Source organism: Solanum pennellii, chromosome 2 (assembly GCF_001406875.1).
Source record: "Solanum pennellii chromosome 2, SPENNV200".
Taxonomy (NCBI): Eukaryota; Viridiplantae; Streptophyta; class Magnoliopsida; order Solanales; family Solanaceae; genus Solanum; species Solanum pennellii.
The window spans coordinates 29316659-29339121 of record NC_028638.1 but is presented as its reverse complement, the minus strand read 5'-3'; the positions used below and the strand labels follow the sequence as shown (position 1 = coordinate 29339121).

The 22463-nt window shown below is 36.7% G+C and overlaps 1 protein-coding gene across 6 annotated transcripts in view; it reads left to right on the top strand.

The window, feature by feature from the left end:
• Positions 1 to 225: 225 nt before the first annotated feature.
• The window catches only part of LOC107011735 (protein ROOT HAIR DEFECTIVE 3 homolog 2-like), a 31524-nt gene continuing 9286 nt past the window's right edge, over positions 226 to 22463 (top strand). For 2 of the 6 annotated variants that reach the window (XM_027914666.1, XM_027914664.1), the window contains exons 1-13: positions 226 to 543; positions 6469 to 6535; positions 6671 to 6773; positions 16387 to 16457; positions 17022 to 17085; positions 17159 to 17224; positions 17338 to 17385; positions 17525 to 17587; positions 17670 to 17726; positions 17847 to 18005; positions 18082 to 18150; positions 18229 to 18320; positions 19271 to 19349. In XM_027914666.1, the coding sequence (XP_027770467.1) occupies positions 393 to 543; positions 6469 to 6535; positions 6671 to 6773; positions 16387 to 16457; positions 17022 to 17085; positions 17159 to 17224; positions 17338 to 17385; positions 17525 to 17587; positions 17670 to 17726; positions 17847 to 18005; positions 18082 to 18150; positions 18229 to 18320; positions 19271 to 19349 (1089 nt within the window). In that variant the 5' untranslated portion in view covers positions 226 to 392. Of the gene's footprint in view, positions 544 to 6468; positions 6536 to 6670; positions 6774 to 14924; positions 15006 to 16386; positions 16458 to 17021; positions 17086 to 17158; positions 17225 to 17337; positions 17386 to 17524; positions 17588 to 17669; positions 17727 to 17846; positions 18006 to 18081; positions 18151 to 18228; positions 18321 to 19270; positions 19350 to 22463 lie in introns of those variants that run through there. The other 4 variants (XM_027914668.1, XM_015211349.2, XM_027914665.1 and 1 more) reach the window with 4 other exon arrangements.

Sequence of the window (22463 nt, the reverse complement as noted above, 5' to 3'; positions counted from 1 at the left end):
ACCTTTTATCTCTACATATAAATTCATAATGGAAGAGCAAAATTTTTTTTAGACAAAGTTATGAGTTATCTTAACTATTATACTGTAGTTGAAAATATTTTAATAAGTTAAGATTAACTTTATTATATAAATAAAAATTAGCACAATAAACTATTTTTTTGAGTAAATTTGCTAGTTTTAAGAATAATAGGAAAGAAATAAATGGAGTGAGAATAAAAAGATTGCCTAAAAACAAGGTTACGTAATATTTATTCTCTCTAGAACAAACCAGAAAAGGAAGGAAAACAAAAGAAGAAGAAGAAGAAAAGCTGGAGTCTATACTTAGAAGCAATCTTCAGACAATATTGCTAATTCATAGTTGATTTTAGCTTCGAAGAACTGTAAAATCTTCCATGGGTAAGGAAGACTGTTGCTCAACGCAACTAATAGATGCTAATGGAGAATTCAACTTCAAAGGTCTACAGAATTTCGTTAGCTCTGTCAAACTTTCTCGCTGTGGTCTCTCTTATGCTGTTGTTGCTATTATGGGACCCCAGAGTAGTGGTATGCTTTATTTCTTTTGAAATTCTTTCATTTCCTTATACATTTTGATGAACTTGAGAATGTTATTAGTATCAATTTTTGCTTCTCTTATAAAACCCCCCATTGTATGCTCTTTTATCTTCCATTGTTATGCACTGCTTCTAATTTTTTTGATAAACTGGAAAAAGGGGATTTTAAAAATTTAAATTTGGTGTTGTTTTCCCTGTGAATGTCCCTTTTTTGACCCCCAAGAAAGTTGATCTCTTTGGAGAATTGGAGGATCTTTTCTGCTTGCAAATTTTAGACGGAGATGTTTATATCAATTTTTGCATTTATTTTGTTTTGATGGTTTTTTCTTGCTATGGAGATGAAACCTCCACCACCTTTGAAATATGGTCTACACGGATGAAGTTGGTGTCTGCCCATAAATCTTCTCTTAACTGTTCTGTTCTATTCAGTCACAATTCATTGTGATACTACTTCGCTTGTACTACTGTTTAATGAGAATTTAATGGATAAGCCTTGTGGGTACCTCTATATGTTAAATTTGACAAGATTCAAAAATGGATTAATGAGAAGATATGGTAGTTAGGAGGATAATTCTTCATTGGTATAAAAGTCAAGATAGCAACTTTTGTAGGTGAAATTTAGGTGAACCATAAATTGATTTCACAAGGTAAATGTTGACATTTTGACATATTGTGATGTCATGGATGACATCAATAGGAAGAATTTACTCCTATAAATAGGTAGCTCCTAATTCATTTGTAACACACCTCTCACTTGCCTTCTCATCTCCTAAGGCATTTGTTCTTCTTTCTCTCTTGTAGTATTTCACTTGTACTCTTTTGGAGTGAAATAAATATTGGTTGGTTGTGTCCGAGGAGTAGGCAAAAGAAAACAAAAGTTTGCCGAACCTCGTTAATTCCTGGTGTTCTTTCTCTTGTTGTCTCATTTACTATTTATTAGCTACCTTTAGATATAGTAGTTGTGATTCCATCACTCTCTATATATTCGGCTTCCGCAACAATTGGTATCAGAGCCAAGGTATTATCTGAGTATGCTCTGTGGTTGCAGCATAGTCTGAACTTCCACATCAGAAAAAGATTTACTTTGGTCTTTGCATTGTTAGCTAGTAAATAGTATTTGTAGTAAAATGGGAGACAAGAAAAATGATGAGTCCACATCAAGTGTCAATAATACGTCATCATTGGCATCTTCGCTTATGACAAGAATTGTGTCAAATGCGAAATTTGCAGTTGAAATTTTTGACGGGTCAGGACATTTCGGAATGTGGCAAGGCGAGGTCCTTGATGTTCTTTTTCAACAAGGGCTAGATATTGCCATTGAAGAAAAGAAACCAGACGGTGTAGGAGAAGAAGATTGGAAGATTATCAACCGTGTTGCTTGCGGTACCATTCGATCTTACCTTGCAAGAGAACAAAAGTATCCATACACGAAGGAAACATCCGCAATTAAATTATGGAATTCATCGGAGGAGAAATTCTTGAAGAAAAACAGTCAAAATAAACTTTACATGAAAATAAGACTGTTACGCTTCACTTATGTTCCCGGTAGCACAATGAATGATCATATCACCAGCTTTAATAAGTTGGCGACAGATTTGCGAAATATGGACGTGACTTTTACGGATGGAGATATGGCCTTAATGTTGTTAAGTTCACTTCTCGATGAGTTTGAGCATCTTGAAACGACTCTACTCCATGGGAATGATGAAGTATCTCTCAAAGAAGTTTGTTCTGCCTTATACAGTTATAAACAAAGAAAGAGAGAAAAACAAAAAGGCGGAGAAGCAGAAGCACTAGTTGCAAGAGGTCGTTCTCAAAATAATATGAGAACGAAGAAAGGGAGATCCAAATCAAGATCGAGACTCAGCAAAGATGAATGTGCCTTTTGCCGAGAAAAAGGGCATTGGAAGAAAGACTGCCCAAAGTTGAATAGCAAAGCCAAACCAAATAATGGGAAGGCTGTCATGGATTCAAATGTGGCTGATTGTGATGATTCTGATTACTCACTAGTTACAACAGATCCATCCAAATCATCTGATGTATGGTTGATGGATTCAGCTTGTAGTTATCATATATGTCCCAATCGGGACTGGTTTATTGATTTACAAGAAGGAGAATAAGGAGTTATTCACACTGCAAACAATAATCCTCTTACCGCATATGGTGTTGGTTCAATCCGATTAAGGAACCATGATGGATTAAGTAGAACATTAACAGATGTTCGATATGTACCAGATTTGAAGAAAAATCTCATTTCTGTAGGAGCCCTAGAATCAAAGGGGTTCAAAGTCATTGCAGATAATGGCGTGATGAGAATATGCTCTGGTGCACTGGTGGTAATGAAGGCAATTCGAAGAAATAATAACATGTACCACTATCAAGGTAGTACAGTTATTGGGACAGCGGCAACAACATCCAATGACGAGAAGGAGGCAGAAATGACCAAGCTGTGGCATATGCGCTTGGGACATGCTGGAGGGAAATCCTTGAAAACTTTATCAGATCAAGGATTGCTAAAAGGAGTAAAAACTTGCAACTTGGAGTTTTGTGAGCATTGTATCAAGGGAAAGCAAACAAGGGTTAAATTTGGAACAGCTATCCATAATACTAAAGGTATTTTGGATTATGTTCATTCGGATGTTTGGGGTGCTTCCAAAACACCTTCATTAGGTGGGAAACACTATTTTGTAACCTTTGTTGATGACTTTTCTCGAAGATTGTGGGTGTATACGATGAAAACAAAAGATGAAGTATTGGGAATTTTTCTCAAATGGAAGGCGATGATAGAAACTCAAAGTGGCAGAAAGATCAAGTGTCTTCGCACAGACAATGGTGGCGAATACAAAAATGATCTTTTTCAGAAAATTTGTGAGGAAAATGGCATCGTTAGACATTTCACCGTAAAAAATACACCACAACAGAATGGAGTGGCAGAACGCATGAACCGAACTTTGCTGGAGAAAGTTCGATGTATGTTGTCCAATGCTGGCTTGGGCAAAGAATTTTGGGCTGAGGCAATAACATATGCGTGCCACCTCATTAATCGTCTACCATCTGCTGCTATTGGTGGGAAGACACCATTTGAAAAATGGTATGGAAAACCTGCTGAAGATTATGGTTCTTTATATGTATTTGGCTCAATTGCATATTATCATGTAAGAGAGTCAAAATTGGACCCAAGAGCAAAGAAAGCTTTATTTATGGGAATTACTTCTGGAGTCAAAGGATACCGTTTATGGTGTCCAGAGACAAGAAAAGTCATTTTCAGCAGGGATGTTACCTTTGATGAATCTACCTTGACAAATAAGGTAACAGTTGAAGAAGTCAAACAAATTGATGGTACTTCAAAGCAGGTGGAGTTTGAGGGAAAGATAATTTTCCCAACACAGGGATCAAACGAGGAAACAACAGAAAATTTTCCTCTTGAAGGAGAGCCAGTCGAAGAAGAGGTTCCATCTCAAGAACCTCAACCACAACTTGAATCAATAGCAACCGGCAAGCCAAAAAGGACATTAAGAAAACCTGCTCGACTCATAGATATGGTGGCTTGTGCGGACTCAATTGCAGCTGATGACATTCCTACCACTTATAAAGACGCAGTCCAAAGTTCAGAAGAAGATAAGTGGAGGATTGCCATGGATGAAGAAATGCAGTCCCTTCATCAGAATCATACATGGAGATTGGCCAATCTCCCAGAGGGCAAGAAAGCAATTGGGTGCAAATGGGTATTTGCAAAGAAAGAAGGATTTCCTAACCAAGAAGATGTTCGCTACAAAGCAAGATTGGTGGCCAAAGGATATGCTCAAAAGGAGGGAATTGATTATAATGAGGTGTTTTCTCCAGTTGTGAAACACTCCTCCATTAGAGTTTTGTTGGCTTTGGTAGCACAGTTAAATTTGGAACTAGTTCAGTTGGATGTAAAAACTGCATTTTTACATGGAGACTTGGAAGAGGAAATCTACATGACTCAGCCAGAAGGATTCAAAGTTGATGGAAAAGAAAATATGGTGTGCAAACTTGAAAAATCATTGTACGGATTGAAACAATCTTCTAGACAATGGTATAAACGATTTGACAAGTTTATGTTGCAGCAAAGGTACATAAGAAGCAAATACGATCATTGTGTGTATTTGCGCAAGCTTGAAGATAATTCCTTTATATACCTTCTCCTATATGTTGATGATATGTTGATAGCTTCTAAGAGTCAAGAGGAAATTGAGAAGCTAAAGAATCAACTAAGAAAAGAGTTTGAGATGAAGGATTTGGGTGAGGCAAAGAAGATTCTTGGCATGGAGATAAAAAGAGATAGACATTCAAAGAAACTCTATTTATCTCAAAAGGAATATTTGAAGAGAGTACTAAAGCGATTCGGTATGAATAAAAAAACGAAGTCGGTTAGCACTCCGCTTGCTCCTCATTTTAAGCTTAGTGATGATATGTCACCTAATAATGAAGCTGAACGAGAATATATGTCAAGAGTACCATACGCTAATGCTATTGGTAGCTTGATGTATGCAATGGTTTGCACAAGGCCAGATATTTCACACGATGTTGGAGTTGTAAGCAGGTACATGCACAATCCTGGAAAGGATCATTGGCAGGCTGTAAAATGGATTCTACGGTATATTCATAATACTGTAGATGTTGGTTTGGTTTTCGAGCAGAAAGATAGTCAATATCTTGTTGGATATTGTGACTCAGATTATGCAGGTGATTTGGACAAACGAAGATCAACTACTGGTTATGTTTTCACTATTGCAAATGCACCAGTTAGTTGGAAGTCTACTTTGCAGTCAACAGTTGCTTTGTCTACCACTGAGGCAGAGTACATGGCAATTACAGAGGCTGCGAAGGAAGCAATTTGGCTTCGAGGATTGCTTAGAGAGCTTGGTATTGGACAAGAAGAAATCACAATATTTTGTGATAGTCAGAGTGCTATTCAATTAGCAAAGAACCAAGTTTATCATGCAAGGACGAAGCACATTGACGTCCGATATCATTTCATACGAGAAATCATAGAAGATGGTGGAGTCATAATGCAGAAAATTCATACTACAGATAATCCTGCCGATATGTTGACAAAAGTGGTGACTGCAGTCAAGTTTCAACATTGTTTGAACTTGATCAACATTGTTGAACATTGAAGATTAGGGTTGAAGACACAATCAAAATTGTTGTTGAGAGAAAGTTGAAAATGGAGAATCTTGCCAAGGTGGAGATTTGTTAAATTTGACAAGATTCAAAAATGGATTAATGAGAAGATATGGTAGTTAGGAGGATAATTCTTCATTGGTATAAAAGTCAAGATAGCAACTTTTGTAGGTGAAATTTAGGTGAACCATAAATTGATTTCACAAGGTAAATGTTGACATTTTGACATATTGTGATGTCATGGATGACATCAATAGGAAGAATTTACTCCTATAAATAGGAAGCTCCTAATTCATTTGTAACACACCTCTCACTTGCCTTCTCATCTCCTAAGGCATTTGTTCTTCTTTCTCTCTTGTAGTATTTCACTTGTACTCTTTTGGAGTGAAATAAATATTGGTTGGTTGTGTCCGAGGAGTAGGCAGAAGAAAACAAAAGTTTGCCGAACCTCGTTAATTCCTGGTGTTCTTTCTCTTGTTGTCTCATTTAGTATTTATTAGCTACCTTTAGATATAGTAGTTGTGATTCCATCACTCTCTATATATTCGGCTTCCGCAACACTATATACTTGAAATTTTTGTTATGTTACTGTCATTCGGCTTTTCTTCAACTATTTACTAGCTTTGTCTCTTTTCTTCTGAATTTGTTTTTTGGTTTTTCTATTTTTTCATTTCGTTGTGATATTTTTCTTTTCTATTTTGTTTGTATATAAGGTTTTGTTTATGATTAGTTTAAGTGCTAATCCTAAATGCATTTTTGTCCACAGGGAAAAGTACCTTATTAAACCATTTATTCTATACTAATTTTAGGGAGATGGATGCTTTTAGAGGAAGGTGAGGCTCTCCCTCTCTGTTTGGCGCTTTGTGCATACACGAACTTGAACAATAAAATACCTCTTCCGAATAAGGGAATATAGTAAAATTCAACTTTCACATGCTAAAATAAATGTATTTCAAAATTCATTTCAGGAATCAAACAACCAAGGGAATTTGGATTGCAAATGCTGTCGGCATTGAGCCATTGACCATTGTCATGGATTTGGAGGGTACTGATGGAAGAGAGAGGGGTGAGGTAATAAGCATTTTGTAATCTTTTTAAAGCATGTTACGATACCTAATGCAATGATTTGAATCATAATATGCCACAAACCATACTGTATCAACACTATAGCTTTAGGTCACTGGGCACAATCTTGTGCTGCTGTGCATATCCTTGTAAACAAAAGTAACGGCATGTCCTAAACGTGTCAAACTAAGACAAGTTGCACTATGTTGTTGAAAAAAGTAAATTGAAGGAATATTCTCAGACAATACATATGTACTTGTATTAAACCAATTGATACAGGGCTGATTTATTTCTTGGTCACCACTGCTAGGCAGTCAACACACCCACACTCAACTTCAGCCTCACACACGCACTCACAAATTTGTATAAGTCCTTAGACTGTTTTCTTAGGTATCATAGTAGTAGTAACAACATAGTAGCGTACAGGAACAAGTCCCAACCTTTATTAATATCAAAGATAAACAAAGGACTAGGCTTCACGAATTTACTAAGGCATAGAACACACTCTACTGCCTTCGTCAAATTTCTGCCCAGAATTTAGAACTTCTGCCATAGGCAGCTACAAGCGGTTACAACTGCTCATGTAAGCACATGGATTAATAGAAATCCTATTATGAAATTAACTAAGTATACTATGATATTCATAGGGCGCTTGAGAGAACCATGTTGAAGGAACTCGGCAAAATGACCCCGTAACTTCGGGAGAAGGGGTGCTCTCCCATCTTTTGATTAGGAAAGCTGCACATACCAGAGAGTAGCGACTGTTTATTAAAAACACGGGACTCTGCTAAGTGGTAACATGATGTATAGAGTCTGACACCTGCCCGGTGCTGGAAGGTCGGAAGGAGAAGTGTTATAAGCTTTGAATGGAAGCCCCGGTAAACGTCGGCAATAACTCTAACTGTCCTAAGGTAGCGAGATTCCTAAAAAACTATGCAACATTCGAATTTCAAATAAAGCAACCCACGGGCCTTTCACATGGCCTTCATTTGCCTTGACCACACTTAGTTTTTTTCAACCTTCTTTCATACTTAGTTTTATTTCTTGTTTCTGCCAGCTTCATGCTCACATTGAACAACCTTATCTTGCCATCGTCGTGTCATATCACAACTTTGCTTGTAAAGCCAACACACTACCTTGCCGATGCCCATTGGTTGCAGGCATGCCATCAGGTGCCATGCACATGTCCTTCTCATTGTGCCCAAGTTTGTTTAGCCAACACTCTAGAATGATTATTCATTGCTGCCCACTAGCACTCAATCGCCACAGCTAGATTGTTTCATCACGCACATGCCAAGGGAAACACTGTTATAGCAGTTTGATGACCAAAACGGGGAGACGAGGACTACCTCAAACAGTCTTGATGAGGGCATCAACTTCAACTGGTGGGGGTGGTTTGTTAGACCCCCAGTCTAAGTAAGCAACGTTGACAAGTACTTTTACGTTGGCCTTGGTATGTGCTTGATGCAACAATGTAGTTGGTGTGACTGAGTGTTAGTAGGCAGAAATGAACCAGGATGTTGAAGTGTTGGTTAAGCAGACTTGGGCACGATGGCAGTGACAGGCGCATGACACCTGATGGGCATGCGTGCAGGAAGTGACATCGGCAAGGCAAGGCTGTGAGATGACTTGATGATGGCAAGGCAAGGCTATTTAATGTAAGCACAAAGCTAACATAAACAAGAAATAAAACTACGTATGAGAAAGGTTGAAATATTCTAAGTGTAGGCAAGACAAATTCGGCTAAGGAAAATGAAGTGGATTTCTTTATTTGAAAATTGATTGTTGTGTAGCTGTTGGAATATTACTATTTTACTTAGTTAATTTCAGAAAGGATTTCTGTTAAGCCATGTGACAAGCACATGGGCAGTTGTAACTCTACCTATGTGCAAAAGTTTCAAATTTTAGGCAAATATTTGACCAAGGCTGTAGAGTGTGTTCTATGCCTTAGTAAATTCGTGAAGCCTAATCCTTCGTTTATCTTTGATTATAATAAAGGTTGGGACTTGTTCCTGTAGGTTTCTTTGTTGTTACTCTTACTATGCCACCTAAGGAGTTAGACGAATTCATGACTGTGTGTGAGGCTGAAGTTGGGTGTGAGTGTGTTGACCACCGCCTAGCAGTGGTGACAAGGTCATCATTTAACCTGTCTTGCCTCGTTTCTCCCCAACTCAGAGGACGATGGTCTTTCACTTGTTGCAATTTATTTTGTTCTCTCACTTAACTTCACTTGGGTAGATTGTGATCTCTTCTTATTTGGTAAGAGTATCCTTACCTTTTTCTACTTGAAGTGAAATTGTGTACATCATTGGGAGGTATTTTTTCCCTTATGTTTGGTTCGCGCCGGGTATACTTTAATTAGTTTCAAAGAAACTATTTTGCCATTAAGACATTCTTGGACTCTTCAAATATGTTAACAAGACATCATGAGCTATGTAGTTCCATATCTACAAAAAATGCTCAAATGCCAGCCAAGTTATACTTGTTTTCTGGGGTAGAACTTTATATCGTTTATGGATATGGAGTTCTGTTAGCCTTCTCATGAAGTTTTGCTGCCCTTCACGAAGATTTCAAACTGTACAAGTAATTGTCTAGCTACTATGAGAAAATAAGACAAGAGGGAACAGAGAGAAACACAGCTTGATTATGCGCTGAAGCTATTGATTTATTGCACTAGGCAATCACTAAGTTAAAATAGTTTTGGTTTCCACCTCAAGCTGGTTTATACTATTGTATGTACATACAAATTTGTATGAATTTGTATGAGACCACTCTTTTACCTATATCTTTTAGTTGCAAAAACACAAACTAATTTACTATAATTAATTTTAATATGTACATACAAATTTGTGTGAGACCACTCTTTTTACCTATATTTTTGTAGTTTTCAAAAGACAAACTAATTTACTATAAAATTACTTTTGATATAGAATACTGTTCAATAGCAACTTTTATGACCTTTATCTGTGCTCACATTTCTCAAAAGTAGGCCAGAGCTCCAGTTCCAAATTATTAGATTGACGCCGGGGAAGCACTTACTATATGCTTGAAACTTTTTCTTTGGACACACAAAAGTCCAAATGATTTGTCATGATATAGGCTCTAATATCAATTATTTGGAACCAAAACACTTCAAGATGAAAACCATCCATCTTTCTCAAGATCTACCATGTCAAATCATGAAGAACGTTAAGCATATCTGAATCCATGAGAACAACTGAAATCCGTGTGTTGCAGTTGTTGGTCTTCCAAACTTAGACGCAGTGTTGTGGACGGCGAGAGGCGACAAAAGGCGACAAGGGCCTGCCTCGCCACGCGGCGAGGCGAGCGGCGAGGCGCTTGCCTTTTTGAATAAAGGCGCCAATTAATACCAAAAATTAAAAATATTTAATTGCATATTTTATCCAAAGTCTTAATAGCAATAACACATATTAGCAAATATTCAATTCAAAAACCAATAGAATGTCTAAAACTTTAAAGACCAAACAATTCAAAATACAATAAACCAAAACTTTAAAAGTCTATTCTTCTTCAAAATTATCCAACTCTTGAAGATCAAAATCCTCTACATCATTATATTGCTCTTCATCTTCTTCCTCCTCGTATTCTTCATCAATTAGTGTCCGAGTCCTACTTGAAGATGAACTTGTAGATGTACTTTCTACTCCTTTGCCCTTGTCAAGTACTGTTGATCTTGAAGAAAGTCCCCTAAGATGATAGATACTCTCGTCCGCTCCAATTGCCGTAGCAACACTACCCCAAGTAAGATCATCATCCTCATATACTAGTTCATCATCTTGATCTTCGGGGCATCCAACTAACCATTCATTTGAATCATCTATGTTATCCAAGCGAATTGGATCAATAAGATCACGAGCATCATAATGAAGTTTCAATGTTTTATTGTACTTAATGTACACTAGATCATTGAGACGCGATAGTGTAAGCCTATTCCTCTTTTTGGAATGAATCTGTGCATAAGTTATTGATATTAACTAGTTGATATTGATAATAATATAATATGAAAAATAGGATATAAATTTTTACTTACGTGTTCAAACACACTCCAATTTCGCTCACATCCGGATGAGCTACAAGTTAGGCTTAATACTTTCATGGCAAACTTTTGCAAGTTTGGTGTTTCACTACCAAATAGTGACCACCATTCAACTATAATAAAATAAATTTAAAGGTTAGTGACTATAAATAAGTCAAATAATTTAAGTAAGATCTAAATCAACCCACTTTTACCCGGTGACCTTGTGTCTAGCTCTTTCAGCCGGACCACAACCAAATAGTCCATCCGCCATTTTGTACTTAGGAAGCTCAGCGACTAGTGCATCTTGTATTGTTGTATCATGGACCAACTTCTCAACACATGCATAATACTCGGTCCACAAAGTCTGTGATATAGTTCCCTCTTCTTGAGCTTTATAATATAATCCTGGGTTCAAAACATGGCCTGCAGCATGCAACGGCTGATGGAGTTGTTCTGACCACCTTGCATCAATAATTTGAAACACTCTCATATTGCTTCTTAACTCCACGAAAACCATGTGCAATAGCTTCTTTGGCTCTATCCATTGCTTCATAAATATAACCCATTGGTGGTTTTTTCTCCCCATCCACCAAACGAAGCACTTTTGTCAAAGGGCTACAAACTATAAGTGCCCGAACAACATCATTCCAAAAGTGGACAGAAATAATAAGATTGACAACTTCTTTCCCCAAAGTTTCCTTTGCAAATTTACTTGAATTCCATTCGGTTGAGAGGACTAAAGTTCTCAAGTTTTTTCTTTGTATGTACATAGCTCTCAAAGTTAAGAATGTCGTTGCAAATCTTGTCTTGACCGGTTTCACCAAATTTCTTTCTTTGGTGAATTTTCTCATCAAGTTTAACAACAATGGCCTTTGATTAATGTAAGAATGGATTTTGATGGCCTTCTTAAAAACTGTTACAGAAAGATTAAATTATATTAATTAGTAGCTAATGAATTATTGACTATAAAGAAAGTTAAAGGATAGGTTGATTACCGGGAGCATATGGCTTAACCTTGAATATGTCACCAAATATCAAGTTGATGCAATGAGCGGCACATGGAGTCCAATAAATGTGTGGATACGCACCCATCATCATACTTCCCGCTTTGACATTCTCACTAGCATTATCGGTGACAATTTGTACAACATTTTCCGGTCCAATTCTTTCGATAGTGCTTTCAAATAACTTGTTCATTTTGTATAACTGTTGATGCTAGCAATGAATCTACCGATTCCACCAAAATGTACAAGTTATTTGAAAGCACTATCTAAAGAATTTGACCGGAAAATGTTGTACAAATTGTCACCGATAATGCTAGTGAGAATGTCAAAGCGGAAAGTATGATGATGGGTGCGTATCCACACATTTATTGGACTCCATGTGCCGCTCATTGCATCAACTTGATATTTGGTGACATATTCAAGGTTAAGCCATATGCTTCCGGTAATCAACCTATCCTTTAACTTTCTTTATAGTCTATAATTCATTAGCTACTAATTAATATAATTTAATCTTTCTGTAACAGTTTTTAAGAAGGCCATCAGAATCCATTCTTACATTAGTCAAAGGTCATTGTTGTTAAACTTGATGAGAAAATTCACCAAAGAAAGAAATTTGGTCAAACCGGCCAAGACAAGATTTGCAACGACATTCTTAACTTTGAGAGCTATGTACATACACAGAAAAAACTTGAGAACTTTAGTCCTCTCAACCGAATGGAATTCAAGTAAATTTGCAAAGTAAACTTTGGGGAAAGAAGTTGTTAATCTTATTATTTCTGTCCACTTTTGGAATGATGTTATTCGGGCACTTACAGTTTGTAGCCCTTTGACAAAAGTGCTTCGTTTGGTGGATGGGGAGAAAAAACCACCAATGGGTTGTATTTATGAAGAAATGGATAGAGCCAAAGAAGCTATTGCACATGGTTTTCATGGAGTTAAGAAGCATTATGAGAGGGTGTTTCAAATTATTGATGCAAGGTGGTCAGAACAACTCCATCGGCCTTTGCATGCTGCAGGCCATGTTTTGAACCCAGGATTATATTATAAAGCTCAAGAAGAGGGAACTATATCACAGACTTTGTGGATCGAGTATTATGCATGTGTTGAGAAGTTGGTCCATGATACAACAATACAAGATGCACTAGTCGCTGAGCTTCCTAAGTACAAAATGGCGGATGAACTATTTGGTTGTGGTCCGGCTAAAAGAGCTAGAGACACAAGGTCACCGGGTAAAAGTGGGTTGATTTAGATCTTACTTAAATTATTTGACTTATTTATAGTCACTAACCTTTAAATTTATTTTATTATAGTTGAATGGTGGTCACTATTTGGTAGTGAAACACCAAACTTGCAAAAGTTTGCCATGAAAGTATTAAGCCTAACTTGTAGCTCATCCGGATGTGAGCGAAATTGGAGTGTGTTTGAACACGTAAGTAAAAATTTATATCCTATTTTTCATATTATATTATTATCAATATCAACTAGTTAATATCAATAACTTATGCACAAATTCATTCCAAAAAGAGGAATAGGCTTACACTATCGCGTCTCAATGATCTAGTGTACATACTTCATTATGATGCTCGTGATCTTATTGATCCAATTCGCTTGGATAACATAGATGATTCAAATGAATGGTTAGTTGGATGCCCCGAAGATCAAGATGATGAACTAATATATGAGGATGATGATCTTACTTGGGGTAGTGTTGCTACGGCAATTGGATCGGACGAGAGTATCTATCATCTTAGGGGACTTTCTTCAAGATCAAAAGTACTTGACAAGGGCAAAGGAGTAGAAAGTACATCTACAAGTTCATCTTCAAGTAGGACTCGGACACTAATTGATGAAGAATACGAGGAGGAAGAGATGAAGAGCAATATAATGATGTAGAGGATTTTGATCTTCAAGAGTTGGATAATTTTGAAGAAGGATAGACTTTTAAAGTTTTGGTTTATTGTATTTTGAATTGTTTGGTATTTAAAGTTTTAGACATTTTAGTATCTACTATTGGTTTTTGAATTGAATATTTGCTAATATGTGTTATTGCTATCAAGATTTTGGATAAAATATGCAATTAAATATTTTTAATTTTTGGTATTAATTGGCGCCTTTATTCAAAAAGGCAAGCGCCTCGCCGCTCGCCTCGCGGCGTGGCGAGGCAGGCCCTTGTCGCCTTTTGCCGCCTCTCGCCGTCCACAACACTGGTTTGAGGACCATAACACCTTATATATATATATAATTTTACAAATATCCAAATTTAAATTCTCCAAAAAGAAAATATCAATTCTCAAACTAAAAATAAACAGCGGTGGGCATGAAGACGGGGTCTGTATACTTTAAAGGGCAGCCAATATTCAATTAATGAAGATATCGAAATAACCATCTCGAATTGAAATAGTTCACTAACAGTTTGTGTATATACAAAAAGTAATGACAATTAGAATAATAATAATAAAAAAATTGCCCCTTTCTGTCAGCCGTTTACATAGAGGAGGAAACACTCACCCCACATCTCAATGCCGCAACTATAGCGAAACAAACCCCTCCTTTTACCTATATCTTTTAGTTGTCAAAGACAAACTGCGGACATTGTTATACAGGGTACAATGCTGGCTAGTGAAGAACTCCCATTTCAAAAGACCACGTTGCAAAAATGAGGATGCTGAGACGGATGTGTGGGCATACAAGGAGCGATAAAATTAGAAATGAGGTTATCTAGGATAAGGTAGGAGTGGCCTCCATGGTGGACCAGATAGAAGCTGGAGTGGTGCGAGAGGTTGGATGTAGTTGGCACGGGAAGAGGTAGAGCCGTAGAGGTAGGTCGAAAAGCATTGGACGAGGTGATTAGATAGGACATGATGCGACTTCAAATTATTGAAGGCATAACCTTAGATAAGAGGGGTTAGATGTCGTGTATCAGGGTCAAATGTTAGTAGGTACTGAAGTGTTGCCTTGCTTGCTCTCGTTGTGCTAGCCGTATTTTTGTAGTTCTACTTTTCGATATCTATTATCATGTTTACTAGGTTTCCACTACTACACTATTTTGTTGTTGTTCATATTCTTTCTTTTAGGCTTTATAATGCTTCTCTTATTAGTTGTTATATTCACAATTTTCTTCTTTTTTGTACCTGAAATTGCACACTTGAGACGAGGGTCTACGGGAAACCGCCTCTCTACCTCCACTTGGTAGTGGTGAGTCTGCCTACACTCTACCATCCCCAGCCCCAACTTGTGGAATTTCAAACAAATTTACTATGGAATTAATTTAATATCAAACACAATGATATTAACTTTTTATGACTTTTGTTTCTGCCCACATATCTCAAAAGGAGGTCAGAGCTCCGATTCCAAATTACTAGATTGACGGCAGAGAAGCGCTTCCATATGCTTGAAACTTTTTTTAACACACAAAAGTCTAAATAAGTAGACATAGTATAGGCTCTGATACAAATTATTTGGAACCAAAACACTTTAAGATGAAAACCATCATCTTTTCCAAGATCTACCATGTCAAATCATCAAGAACATAAAACTAGATGCGGAAGCATACTTGAATCCATGAGAATGGCTAAAATCCTTGCGTCTTGCAGTTGTTGGTCTTCCAAACGTAGACGTAAGTTTTTCATATTTTTTTGACGACGGGAGATCATAAAAGAAATTCTACATCAGGTTTAAGGACCATAATGCTATATTATAATGACATTCTTTAACGTTATCAAAAAATGCTATATTATAATGACACAAGTTTTGTATTCAAACTAGAAATAATAACCTGGTAGCTACATATAAGATGCCATACTTTAGGAGGTGTCTTATAAACCCATTTAACTTCGAAACCTTGGCAGATCACTTTTAGTTTTGGTCAACATGTTTAATGAAGCAACACCAAGATACAATTATTCTTCTAACAATGTCCTCATGGTGGACTAGTTAAGTTGGACAGCTATGCTGATTATGGTATAGTAGAATGTTGCCTTTCAGACATGCTAGAACATTCAGAGATCTGAAACTTTAAGACCTTAGGAGCAAAATAAGCCCCAAGCAGAAGATGATAATCATGATGTTGGAAATTCGTTGAGGAGTGTGTCACAAGTTTCTAGTGATCAATATCACTGATGAAATTTTATGGTTCTAGGCTCTATAGTGTACTATACATTATGTTTCCTCTGCTATTTATATCTTATCCCCCCCAAAGTAGCTAGCTTTCGCTGCCCATGCTATTAAATAGGTAAAAGACAAAGATCTCTCTGGAAATATTTTGCAGTCCATAAATGAAATTAATATTTGTATGGTGTTTGTCATTTATATTTTCCGTTCTCTCGGATGATGTTTGTATATTTCTATGTTGCCCATATTAATTCATGTACACGGATTAGCAATGGAGCTCCCTTTCTATAGAGGGTGTAATATTACATTCACAAATGGAAATGCTTAATTAAGCTTAGCTTACAACCGCAAATCCATCACCTTTTGAAACTTATGTTCTCGCGGATTGTTGTTTTCCCATCAGAATGAAGTCAATTAGCTTGCCGTACTCTACATTACTCACTGTGGTGGAAATTCTTGGTTGCAGGATGATACAACATTTGAGAAACAAAGTGCCTTGTTTGCTTTGGCTGTTGCAGATGTTGTGCTAATAAACATGTGAGTTTGTTTGTAGCATGATGTTTGGTGACTCAGAAAAATGAAGTTAACTTGCTCATCTAGCCCTTATTATAGATAACTGAATTTTTTAGTTTCTCTAGTTTGAGTATAACATTCTCGACAGTCTTCTTTGATCTCTTTGATATAACTTCTAGATTTTTCTTAGATTAACATATGGTTGATACCTTGATAGAACTGCATCTGGTGTCTTTCTGCCTCCCGAGAAACTGATAATACACTTATCTTGAAAAACTTGTTTATATTCAGAATAGGTGGCACCATTGAAGACGTGATTGGCTTCTTGGACCTAAGTGCATTGTTAGAGGGTCCTTTATTGATTAACTTGTAGTTACCTGCCTTCTGTAAGTGGCAGCATAGGAAATTAACTTTACTCCTAAGCGTGCTATTGTTGAAGTCCTTTTTCATATTCATGAGAATTCCCCTAAAAAGAATATTTTTACTGGTTTTGGATGTGCTTTCCTCTTTAATTTTGCTTGTACCATCTGTTAAGATCACCTTTAATTATATTGTTGTTTGACTGGGATATTCCTCCTATATGTTCAGGTGGTGCCATGATATTGGTAGGGAGCAGGCTGCCAATAGGCCTCTTCTCAAAACAGTATTTCAGGTAAACTCTAGTTTATTTGGCTACTTACAAGTGATTGATTCTTCAATTGTCTGAATATTTTCTTGTTTGCTAGGTCATGATGCGTTTGTTTAGTCCCCGCAAAACTACCCTTCTTTTTGTTATACGTGATAAAACAAAGGTCTGGTATATCCTTCTATTCAACATGTTTTTAAGATTCACTAGTTGCCGTACTATTTACATTCCTGAATAGTATTGGCCACCGATTTTTTTCGAATTTCCTTGCACTTGCAGACTCCGCTAGAATATCTGGAGCCTATTCTGAGGGAAGATATCCAGAAGGTAAATGAATTTACTGTCGCTTTGAAGTGGTTGTTGTTCTAATTGAATTTGTTTATTCCTCTCTATGCTATGAAAAATAATCTGGCAAAAGAATGAAATATTTTGTGTTCAGTCTTATTATGAGTAACTAATTTTGCAGATATGGGATGCAGTTCGAAAGCCACATGCACACAAGGACACCCAACTCAGTGAATTTTTCAATGTGAGGGTTTTCCTGTATTCTTATGTTATCAGTACTGCTGTCTATATTTATGATTCCTTATTTATCTTTCTATGATGTGAAGGTAGAAGTCACTGCTCTACCCAGTTATGAGGAGAAGGAAGAGCAGTTTAAAGATCAGGTAAGCCTTTTTTGGCTGCATAATATCTACTAGTACCAGATTGTTGTCATTTTGTGAATCTGATGGTTACCTATCTTAAGTGATTTTTACATGTCTTGGCTTTATACATTGTTCATTCAGGTTGCTCAACTTAGGCAGCTTTTTTTCCACTCCATCTCTCCAGGAGGCTTGGCTGGCGATAGGCGGGGTGTTGTTCCAGCCTCTGGTTTTTCTTACAGTGTACAGCAAATATGGGAAGTCATCAAAGAAAACAAGGATCTCGACTTGCCTGCTCACAAGGTTAAGCATGCCGGGTAATGAGTTGACAGCTTATTTGGTCAAAAGATATAATGATCAAACTATTTGCCTTTTGTAGGTCATGGTGGCCACTGTGCGTTGTGAAGAAATTGCAAATGAGAAGTTCAGTAGTTTGATGATAAATGAGGTCTAGCAAAATATCAACTGCTTTCCACTTTCTTGTTTAGAACATAAATATACTGTGCTCAATCTTACTCCAATTTAGGACTGGCTAGCACTTGAGCATGAAGTGAAAGAGGATGCAGTTCGAAATTTTGGAAGACGACTAAGCTCCATCTTAGATAACTTTCTGTCAGAGTAAGTGGCTGTGTTTTAACTATATTAGTTGGACCACTAATGCTATCCCAAAGGAGAGGATTGGTAGTATTGTAATTTTGTAGCAACTCCATTCATTTGTTCAAAGACGAGTTTTCAGAGGTGTTTGAAGAGTATGTCCAATCTGGACCGTCTTATTTTGACCCTTTCTACTGCTCAAAATAGTTTCAAACTGAAGGTAGGATTAATAGTCCATTTATATATAACCTTTTCTCCACCTTCAGAATTGTAAAGCGTAGGTATTTCGCTCGTGTTGCAATTATATGAGAAGGCAACAATCTTCATTTATAGAGAAATTTATATAGAATCCTTAAAAGGAAGAAACTTTTGACAGATTCCAGTGGGGATGACCGAGGACGTGCTCGTACCTTTCATAGAAGGATATGAAGTAGTCATTTATTGGGAACTTTCAGTCCCATATATTCAAAATATGCTTCTCTAAGAGCACTATGATCAGCAACTCAGATGGTCTCTATGAAGTCTCTATTGGTCTTATTCTTATAGTGCACCTTATGAGCATGTTTAGATCCGTGAAGCAATTGCTTGGATGTTCCCCACATCCCCTAACCTAAACCAGGAACAGGCCGGAGGGAAGCACAGCATGGGAATGCATCTTGTCCCTCTTTGAATTTTAAGGAATGATACTTCTTTCCTTTTTCTTGAAGTCGAAACTAAACAAGGAAAGGGAAATATTTCAAACTTCCCCTTAACATAGGATAAGCATTTAGATGGGTTACATTGACATAAGGACTTAAATGAACAATTTGTTATGTGCTCCTGTATTTAATATGCATGTCATGCATTTGAACATCCGAACTTGATGTTTTGCGAATAGGGAAGACAATTTGCAAAGCAGGTGGTCGAATTCTTGTCTTGTCCGTAAGAGTGAGCTGTAGCTGATGCTCTGAATTATCTGTTTTCTCTTTTAACAGATATGATGCGGAATCCGTCTTTTTTGAAGAAAACGTGAGAAGTTCAAAACGTCAACAATTTATGTCGAAAGCTTTGCAGGTGAGGCCTATATAACTTTGTGTTGTCCTGTTTCATGGACGAATTACCTCATGAATTTGCATGGGATCTGCTTCCCGCTTTTAAGTTTTGCTAGTCATTTGGTAATTTGATCAGTATATACTGTACGAATCTCTCGCCCAAGATGGACTTACTGTAAGTGTTCTGGAGGGAATCATGTGTTTGTGCTGCATATTTTTTATTTTGCTAGTAACTCATCTGGTTCACTACCTCGAAGACTAGTTTTTTGTTTGTTTGTTTATTTATTTGTATTTTTTTGGTTTCATCTTTACCCTCTTGACCTCTTCCCAGTGTACTTCCATCAGATATATAATTTTTATCTACTCCAGAGGGGTCTTTGTAGATTATATCTTTGCCTACACATTCCTTGCTTTTCGTGCAATTTTTTTTTCTGGACAATAGATAGAATGAACATGTTGCTCGACTTGCTTAGCCGAACAAGACTCTAGAAAGAATTTTCTTGAACAAGATCTACTATTAGCCCAGGAATTGCAAAATTTAGGATATTAAGGGGTCGTTTGGTAGGCCGCATAAAAACAAATAGTCCATGTATTATAGATGGTATTATTTAGTACTATGTTTGGTTGGAAATTGGGTCTATGCATAACTAATCTATGAATTAGTTATACCTTCTACATGGTATTATATGATGTATTACTAATACCTTCTATTTGGAGGTATTAGTAATACATGGGATATAATACCATGGGATAAGTCTACTAAAGACAAAAATATCCCTCAAAACATTTTAATTATTTTGTTTATTATGTTTATTTTATGATTGTGCTAGTAAATTTATTTAAATAAATTAGCTTACAAATTATTTAGAGAGAATAATTTGTAACAAACAACTCTCTCTAAATAATTTGTAAGCTAATTTATTTAAATAAATTTACTAGCACAACCATAAAACATAAAATCAAAAAAATAAACAAAATAATTAAAATGTTTGTGCGGTTTTCTAATATTTTTTTATTTTGAACAACTTATAAAATTGAATACATATTAAAATTACAACTTGCAATTTTATGCGAAAATGTAGATGATTTATTTGATTGTACTATTGTTTACCGTCTTTTCAATTATAAAAGTTGATAGTTTATCTTCTTTTTTTTTTTAAATTGAAAATTGACATTTGCAAGTGATCAATTTACTAAGATGACAATTATTTATCCTCAAATAATTTAAGTAAAAAGGCAAACATGACAATAAAATTGTTCCTTTCATAGCTAGTTAGAAGGCCATAAAAAAATTATTGTCCGGCAATTATTTACCTTAACCCAATTGCATAATAATTCAAGGGTATAATTGAAAAGAAGTTTTTTATAAAGTTTTAATCCAAACACAAGATGAGGTGGGAAACAATGAACCAAACACTTGGTAAAAATAATCCCTGCATTACTAATCCCTGCACTATTAATCCCTGCATTACTAATCCCAGCATTATTAATCTTTGTACCAAACGACCCCTAAGAGTCTCCAATGTCTTACCTAACACAGGAAGTGGGGAAAGAATCCACATATTTTTAAACATGTTTGACTGTGCAATGGAAGAGAGGATAAAACAGGGGTGATTTTTTCTTCATCACCAGGGGTGATTTTTTCTTCGTCGCCACTGCTTGTCGGTCATGCACATGCTGCAAAACTTTAGGCATAAACACTCACAAACGTCTAAGTACGTAAACTGTTTCGTAGGCAACGTAGGAACAATAAGAACACAACAGTTTACAGGAACAAGTCCCAATCTTTTTATTGATCTCTCTGAATACCGAAACGATATGCTTACAAATTTTTCTGAAGGCATAGAACTCACTCCCTCTGCCTTAGAATAATTCTGCCAATATATAAAATCTGCACACAGACAGTTCCACAGCGATTACATTTAGTTACAACTGGCAGCATGCCAGGAATTTGATTTTTACAAAATCTATCCAAATAAAACTTAAAGTACAAAACTGATTGTCCTTACCTCTAGACAACATTCAAAATTCGAACTTAACAACCCCATGTGTCACGCACATGGGAAGTCTTTGCCTTAGCTGAATTTCCATTTCTTCAACACTTCAAATATTTTCAGCATCCTTCCAAAGCTGTAGAATTATTTCAGCTTCTTCCAATGGCATGCGTGATCATGCAGTCTTGCCTTTTCATCGTCAAGCTAATACCACTGCCTTGCCGGTGCCACTATCGTGGGCATTCCCATCAGGTGTCATCAGTCAATACCTGTCTTTTCCTGAATCCTGCTGCGCCCAAGGCTTCCTTGCCAACACCTCTAGCACCTTGAAATTTGCGCACTTAGTCACCACAACCATGTACATCGTTTGTACAGCATGTCACAGCACATGTCAAGACCAATGCACAAACCTTAACCATAATTACCTTTGAGATTGAAGGTCTAACAAACTACCTCAACTAGTTGAACTCGACGTCCTCTTCAAGCTTGTTTTGTGGTAGCCATCGATTTGCGTGTCAAACTACCGCAGATCCTTGCTTTTATTCCAAACTGCAGCTTACTTAGCTTTGCCCTTCTATTGCACAAAGAATTGTGTTTTCGTAGTCTTTTTACTGTTCCCAACTACCCGGTGATAAGTATTTCCTCAATCTTTACTTCAAACTATGTTGGGGCGAAGGAGGAGCCCTCTTTTACCTGTTTCTGTTCGGATCATCAACATCTTAAAAATAGGGTTTCGGATAAGTCAAATGAATTTTCAATCTTACCATCAGCTTAGACGTATAAGAAACTTCACCTACCCTTTCAACTAGTTCAAATGGTTCGTCATACCTTGGAGTCAGCCCTCTAAGTCTCTTCTTGTTCACAATCTGCATCCAGATTTGGGGAGTGAGCTTAAGCAACACTGTCTCTGACATTGAACTCAACTGCACGTCAATGCTGATCAACATACTTCTTCATATGAAACTGGGCTTCCTCAAACTGTCTTGTGCCTCAACAAGCATCTCATGCTTGTGTTTTACATAACAGTAAGCAGCTGGATATATACCATGGTTTTTGTGTTGCAACATTAAGGGGCGTAATAGGCTGCATGCCTAGAACAAGTTCGAATGGACTCTTCTAGAAAAACTGCATGTATCTAACAA